Source organism: Sus scrofa, unplaced genomic scaffold, assembly GCF_000003025.6.
Source record: "Sus scrofa isolate TJ Tabasco breed Duroc unplaced genomic scaffold, Sscrofa11.1 Contig597, whole genome shotgun sequence".
Classification (NCBI taxonomy): domain Eukaryota; kingdom Metazoa; phylum Chordata; class Mammalia; order Artiodactyla; family Suidae; genus Sus; species Sus scrofa.
Genome location: NW_018085260.1, coordinates 81,590 through 89,799, shown reverse-complemented (window position 1 = coordinate 89,799; position 8,210 = coordinate 81,590). Strand labels below are relative to the sequence as shown.

The following is an 8,210-nucleotide window of genomic DNA, read 5'->3' as shown; positions in this document are numbered from 1 at the left end:
ACTCATCTTATTATGATATTCACTTTTATTGTGGTGGTCTGGAACTGAACCTGCAATCTCTCCAAGACATGCCTGTAATTGTCTCAAAAACAACAAATATGGGTAAAACACAAAAGCTATTGACTTAGAGACATCAGACTGTGTTTGAAACAAAAGGGACCAGAGAGGCTAAGATTCTGGAAAGGGCAGACTGTGGAAGGATGAACTGATTGTAAATAGCTCCTTTTGTCCCTGAGGTCATTTTCAGATTCATGACTGTGGGTGGATTAAGGACATTTTGCAAATTCTTTGTACACTCCTGATCAGAAGAAGTAGTTTCTTTTCTCTTCCTTTTAATTTCGACTGGCCCTATGACTTGACTTTGACCATTAGCATGTTGTAGATATGAAGTCGTGTCACTTCATAGATTAGGTCACTGGAGACATGTGGATTCTGCCTTCTTTTTTGGAACATATGCTCTGTAGGAGTCCAGGAGTTATGTGAGAAGCTTGAATACCCCGAGACTGCCATGCAATGAGGAAGCCCAAGCTAGCCTTGCAGAGAGGTGGTGTAGAGAGAGGTATCTGGTTAGCCACCATCTCATCTAGCCATGTTAGCTGTAGTGACATGTGTCTCAGAAACCTTCTTGGATATCTGCTCAGCTGTGTCTTTACATGCAGTCACCGCTGATTACAACAAAATGAAAGAGTCATTTGAGAACCACTCAGCTGCCCCTATCCACTCTTATAACTACTAGTGATAACATTTTGTCTTATCCACTAAAATATGGGGAGATACATTGCACAGCAACAGATATTCAAAAACAAGGTAGAGGGAACATGCTTTGCCTGGTTAGTGGACTACAGGGAGCCAGCAGAACACTCCATGGTCTCCTAAGGCTAGAGAAACCATATTAGCTACTGGAGAAACAGAAATGAAAAATCTCAAAGTGTAGAGTTTTGGGATTTTTCCTTTCTGTATGTACAGCATATTCAAAAAATGTTAACTAAAATCTTAAAAAAAGACAAGGCTTGGATATAGGAGTAATGGATCAAAAACAATTTGAACCCCAAAGAAAATATATTGCACTTTCAAATAATATAAGAATGATAGTAGTGGACATACATGTAATGATAAGACATGATTGATTAAGAAAGCTAGTTTTCAGTCAGACTGTTAAGTGCCTAACTTTTTATATATTATTGCTGATTCTGAAATCAATATTTCATTTTGAGAAAATGAGACTCCTGGAGGTTAGGTAGTTTTATAAGTGATTGATTCATAATCAAATCCACTTTTATATGACTCCAAAGTTGTGTTAATATCAGTACACACATCTTAAATCGCCTCAGAGAAGTGCATTTTTTAAATGAGATAATTTGAAGGCTGACTTGAGAACAGTCTACATTTACTGAGATCAGCAAAATTTAACTGTTGACAGTACTAAAACTGTCAGAAAAATTTTCTCTGTTTAAAGGTTTAAGAAAAATTACTTGATATTATTACTTGATATTATTTTTTAACTCTTTACCAGTTAAAAAATGGTCAGAAGATCTAAACAGACATTTCTCCAAAGAAAGCAGACAGATGACTCAAAGCACATGAAAATCTGCTCAATATCATTAATCAAAACTACAAAAATACCAGTCAGAATGGCCATTATCAAAAAGTCTACAAACAATAAACCTTGGAGAGGGCGAAGAGAAAAGGAAACCCTCCTACTCTCTTGGTGTGGATGTACATTGATACAACCACTATGGAGAACAGTATGGAAGTTCTCTAAAAAACTAAATATAGAATGACCATATGATCCAGCCATTGAACCCCTGGGCATATATCTGGAGAAAACCATAATTCAAAAATATACATGCACCCCCTGGGCTGCGGGATGGAAATCCTGTGAAATCAGATTGTTATGATCATTATACAACTACAGATGTGATAAATTCATTTGAGTAATAAAAAAAATGGAAAAAAAAACCCAATAGGGCCTAAGAAGAGATGTGAGAGATGTAAGAAGAGATGTGAGACAGAACAGGGATTCTAGATACAGATCCATACATATGACTTCAACTGATCTATTTCACAAAGTTGCCAGGGTAATTCTATGGGAAAAGCATAATCTTTTCAATAAAAAATACTGGAGCAATTGGACATCCATATGCAAAAAATAAATAAACGTCAACCACAAAAAAAATATATATATATGTATACATGCACCCCAATGTTCATTGCAGCACTAAATAGCTAAGACATGGAAGCAACCTAACTGTCCATCAACAGAGGAATGGATAAAGAAAATGTACGTATAAACAATGGAATATTACTCAGTCATTAAAAACATTAAAATCATGCCATTTGCAGCAAACTGGATGGACCAAGAGATTATCATACTAAGAGAAGTAAGTCAGACAGAGAAAGACAATATCACATGAGATTACTAATGTGTAGAATCCAATGCAAAGTGATACAAAAGAATTTACAAACAGAAACGGACTCAAAGAGTTTTAAAACAAACTTATGGTTATCAAAGGAGAAATGTTGGGGAGGAGGGGTGTTGGATAAATTAGGAGGTTGGGATTGACATATACACAATACTATATGTAAAATAATGAGGTAACAGGGACCTAACGTGTGGCACAAGGAAATCTACTTAAAACTATGTAATAGTCTATATGGGAAAAGAATCTGAAGAGGAATGTATATACGTATATTTATAACTGAATTACCTTGCTGTATACCTGAAACTAACACAACTTTGTAATTCAACTATACTCTAATAAAATTTTAAAAATGGATGTTGGATTTTGTCAAATGCATTTTCTGCATCTATTGATATGATCATGTGGTTTTTGTCTTTTTGTTGTTAATGTGGTGTATGACATTGATTGATTTGCATATGTTGAACCATCCTTGTGAACTTGGGATGGATCCCACTTGTTCATGGTGTATGATCTTTTTTTATATGTTGCTAGATTCAGTTGCCTAAAATATTGTTGAGAATTTTTGCATATATATTCATCAAAGATATTGGCCTATACTTTTCTTCTTCAGTAGTATCTTTGGTTTTGTTATTAGGGTGATGGTGGCTTCATAGAGTGTCTTTGGGAGTGTTCTTTTTTCAACCTTTTGGAAAAGTTTAAGAAGGATGGGCATAAGTTCTTCTTTGTGTGGTGTAATTCACCTGTGAAGCCATCTGGTCCTGGACTTTTATTTGTAGGGAGTGTTTTTATTACATACTCAATTTCATTTCTCATGATTAGTCTATTCAATTGATCTATTTCTTCTTAATTCAGTTTTGGCGGGCTGTATGTCTATAGAAAGTTGTCCATTTCTTCTAGGTTGTCAAATTTGATGGCATATAATTGTCCATAGTATTCTCTTATGGTTTTTTTGTATTTCTGCTCTATCCATTGAGTTTTCTCCTTTTTTCGTCTCTCTATACTGAAAATGAAATATTAGAAAAGGCATATAAAAATACAATACCTTTAAAAATTACACCCCAAAAATTAAATACCTGGGAATAAACCTGACCAAGTAGGTGAAAGACTTCTATGCTGAGAATAATAAAACATTAATGAAGGAAATTAGAGAGGATTCAAAGAAATGGCAAGATATTCTATGCTCCTGGATTGGGAGAATTAACATCATAAAAATGGCCATAAGCAATCTACAGATTCATAGTGATCCCTATCAAATTACCCATGACATTTTTCATAAAACTAGAACAAACAATCAAAAAAATTTATATGGAACCATAAAAAACCCTGAATTGCCGAAGCAATCCTGAGGAAAAAAACCAAGCAGGAGGCATAATTCTCCCAGACTTCAGGCAATATTACAAAGCTACAGTAATACAGACAGTGTGGTACTTGTACAAACACAGACATACAGACCAATGGAACAGAATAGAGAACCGAGAAATAAACCCAGACCCCTATGGTCAATTAATCTTTGACAAAAGAGCAAGAACAAAATAATGGGAAGAAGACAGTCTCTTCAGCAAGTGGTGATGTGTAAACTGAACAGCTGTGTGTAATTAGTGAAACTAGAACACAGAACACACCCTCACACCATGAACAAAAATAAACTCAAAATGGCTTAAGGACTTAAACACAAGATAAGACACCATGAAACTCCTAGAGGAGAACATAGGAAAACATTCTCTGACATCAACCATACAAATATTTTCTTAGGTTGTTCTCCCAAAGCAACAGAAATAAAAACAAAAATAAACCAATGGGACCTAATCAAATTTACAAGCTTTTGAACAGCAAAGGAAACCATGAAAAGAAAAAAGACAACCTATAGAATGGGAGAAAATAGTTTCAAATGATGCAACTGACAAGGGCTTGACCTCCAAAGTATACAAACAACACATACAACTCAACAGCAAAAACAACAACAACAGCAACAACAAACAACCCATTTGAAAAATGGGCAGAAAATCTGAATAGACATTTCTCCAAAGAAGACATACAGTTGGCCAACAGGCACATGGAAAAATGCTCAAGATTACTAATTATTAGAGAAATGCAAAACAAAACTACAATGAGGGACCATCTCACACTGGTCAGAATGGCCATCATTAGTAAGTCTACAAATAACAAATGCTGGAGAAGGTGTGGAGAGAAGGGAACCCTCCTACATTGTAGGTGGGAATGTAAATTGGTACAATCACTGTGGAAAACAGTATGGAGGTACTTCAGAAAACTAAATACAGAACCACCGTATGATCCAGCAGTCCCACTCCTGGGCATGTACTCAAAGTATTTATTGAAAAACATACATTCAGGAGTTCCCGTCATGACACAGCAGAAATGAATCTTACTAGGAACCATGAGGTTGTGGGTTCAGTCCCTCGCCTCACTCAGTGGGTTAAGGATGCGATATTGCCATGAGCTGTGATGTAGGCTGCAGATGCAGCTCGGATCTGGCCTTGCTGTGGCTGTGGTGTAGGCCAGCATCTATAGCTGTGATTTGACCCCTAGCCTGGGAACCTCCATATGCTGTGGATGCGACCCTAAAAAGCGAAGCAAAAAAAAAAAAGGGAAAACTATGCACGCACCCCTACATTCATTGCAGCACTATTCACAATAGCCAAGCCATGGAAACAACATAAATGTCCGTCAACAGATGACTGGATTAGGAAGATGTGGTGTCTCATACACAATGGAATACTACTCAGCTATAAGAAAGAACAATATAATGCCATTTGTAGCAACATGGATGGAACCAGACTTTCATACTAAGTGAAGTAAGTCAGAAGGAGAAAGACAAATACAATATGGTATCACATATCTGGAATCTAATATATGGCACAAATGAACCTATCTACAGAAAAGGAACAAATTCACTGACATGGAGAACAGACTTGTGGTTGCCAAGGGGAAGGGGGAGGGAGTGGGATGGACTGGAAATTTGGGGTTAGTATATGCATTTGGAATGGGTGAGCAACTAGATTGCTGTATAACCCAAGGAGCTATATCTGATCACTTGTGATGGAACATGATGGAGGATAATGTGAAAAAAAGAATGCATATATATGTATAACTGGGTTACTCTGCTGCACAGCAGAAATTGACAGAACATTGTAAATAAACTATAACAAAAATAAAAAAATAAAATTTATAGGGTGAGTGGGAGTGGGGGTTGGAGCTCAACGTTCAGGGCGCGACGTAGGGGAGGCTGGTGGTGCCTGCTGCCATGGTCTTGCCCCCATGCCTAGGGGTAGTGGGTACTGAGCCAGCTGCACGAGGTGTGGTGGGGATGACCCTGCATACCCGGGGAAAGCCCACTGTGCCAGTCCTGCTGGCCTGCGCTCCCAGGGGTGGAGGGTCGGTCTTTTCAACTCAACCAGAACATAGAATTTAAGTCTTCGCTCAGAAGCGTATGGTAGAACTAAAGCCTATGATAACTAAGGGTCACCTGACATTGTGATTGGCTAATAATCCCAGGACAAAATTACTACTCAAGCATAAGACTGCTACAAAGATGTTTGATATAAAAGCTTGGGCTGAGTATATTGTAGAATGGCCTGCAGTGGGCCCACATGGCTTCCTTACAACAGTTATTTTGGCTCTTACTCCACTGTTTCCAGCAAGTGCTGTACTGTCATGGAAATTGGCCAGGGTGATCGAGGCCAGGGAAAAGGAGCAAAAGAAGAAGCAAAAACGTCAAGAAAATATTGCAAAAGCTAAACAACTAAAAAAAGATTGAAGGAATGAACAGGCTCTGCAACTAGAGGAAAATCGTTTGGAAAATTATGCAGCTTTGGAAGGCACCAAGGTTTCTTTTCTGGACCTTATGACGGTATTATTTAGTGAAGGAAGTCTGAGCATATGGAAGAATCATGTTAGTTCTCACCTGTACTATAGCAACTTTTAGGCTTTGGTGTGGAAGTCTCTAGACAGTTATTCTAAATTGGCATTTATGGTACAAATTCTTTTTAGTCATTTGCCTTTTTGCAGCCTAAGTACTAAAATGAAAACATCCTGTAGAGAAAAATGACTTTAGAATGTGAACTCTATTCAAGTAATGGCTTAAAATGGGGTCTTGTTCTGGACAAACGAAGTTGAAAATGTAAAAATGAGAATTGTCCTAAGATGACAAGTGTGCTTTAGGTGAAAAGAGATACAGTATATTACTTATATCTTTTATCATAATTGTTCATTTCTTGGAATAGAATCATTTCTGGCTTTCTGAGAGCAAAATAATATTCAATGAGTATTTCTATTTTCTTCATTTTTCTCATTTTGGCTTTTGAGATACTGGTAATTATTAAACTTTCTGCATTTTTTAAAATCTAATTTTGTACAGAATTCTCTTATTATCTTAACTATGTAGAATAACACTTACTGGATATAACAATTTTTGTACTTATGAACACTGCCATTTTCTTAAAAGTGACTTGTCAAGTAACACTGTGATTTAAAGCTTGCAGTAAAAGGCCAAATTTTGTAGTACCTCAGAACCAGCTTATTCTCACTTGTGCTAAGTAGGAATGTGAAGTAGTTAAAATGTCTGATCAGGAGTTCCTGTCCTGGCTCAGCAGTTAATGAACCTGACTAGCATCCATGAGGACGTGGGTTTGATCCCTGACCTCACTCAGTGGGTTAAGGATGCGGCATTGAGGTGAGCTGTGGTATAGGTCGCAGATGTGCTTGGAAGCAGCATTGCTGTGGCTGCAGCTCTGATTGGACCCCTAGCCTGGGAACCTCCATGTGCCGCAGGTGTGGCTCTAAAAAGACAAAGAACAACGCCCCCCCCCCAAATAAAATGTCTGATCAGATAATTTGCTGGTTATATAGATACCATGTTTGTTTTTATTTCCATTCTTTGTTTCAATTCACATGGTAGTGACACCCTATACTTTTTGGTCAAACAGGTTCATGGTGGAAATTAATATTTCAAATTCCTTATAAGGAATTTTTAAAGAATCACAGTTAAGTCATATTTAACAAGTGGTAAAGAAGGACTTATTTAACATTTGGAAAATTTTCAGCATAGTAGTTATTGGGTAGAAAGTGTAAATTATGTCAAAATGAGAAGGAGCTAAAGGCTATTTCCTTTAATTAGGGAGTATAACTGGAACTTTTTAACATGGCTTTTATAAATGCATGGATAATAATTTCATTAGCTGTTGGTAATTAATAGCTCATTAATGTTTTCCTCACCTCTGATAATGAATTTCACATAATAGAAAATTGTCCAATAGCTTTAATTTAAAAATGAAACTAGATATTGAAATGTTTGATACTTTTTTATAAAAAAATAAGATTTATAAAAGACATAGTCTATTTAAGAATTTTTCTTTTTTAACCTTATCGAGGTATCGCTGACAAAGAAAATTTCAAGCCATTTAAAGTGTACATCACGATGATTTGATATACATGTATATTGTGAAAGCACTCCTCCCATCTAGTTAACACATCTATGAACTCACATTTATTTATTTTTTTGTTAAGGACAATTAAGTCCTTTTGTCAGCCATTTTCAGTTATACAGTATTATCAACTAGAGTCACCATGTTATAAATTATATTATCAGAACTTATTCATCTTAGTTGATTGTTATTTATTGTTTTTTCAATAATAGCTATCATAACAGGCTTGGGGTGATATTTCATTGTGGTTTTGATTTCCATTTCTCTGATGATTAGTGATATTGAGCACATTTTCATGTGCCTCTTGGCCATCTGTATTTCTTCTTTGGAAAATGTCTATTCAGAT

The 8,210-nt window shown here is 36.4% G+C and overlaps 1 protein-coding gene across 1 annotated transcript; it reads left to right on the top strand.

Moving 5' to 3' along the window:
• The first annotated feature begins 5,395 nt into the window (after positions 1 to 5,395).
• Positions 5,396 to 7,087, top strand: LOC100738075 (small integral membrane protein 15-like). Its single transcript, XM_021082280.1, has one exon. The coding sequence runs from the start codon at positions 5,974 to 5,976 to the stop codon at positions 6,196 to 6,198; it is 225 nt and encodes a 74-aa protein (XP_020937939.1). The 5' UTR covers positions 5,396 to 5,973; the 3' UTR covers positions 6,199 to 7,087.
• The last annotated feature ends 1,123 nt before the right edge of the window (positions 7,088 to 8,210 follow it).

Excerpts from the sequence above, each read along its gene's own strand:
- LOC100738075 (XM_021082280.1), top strand. The coding sequence starts at position 5,974 with ATGTTTGATATAAAAGCTTGGGCTGAGTATATTGTAGAATGGCCTGCA.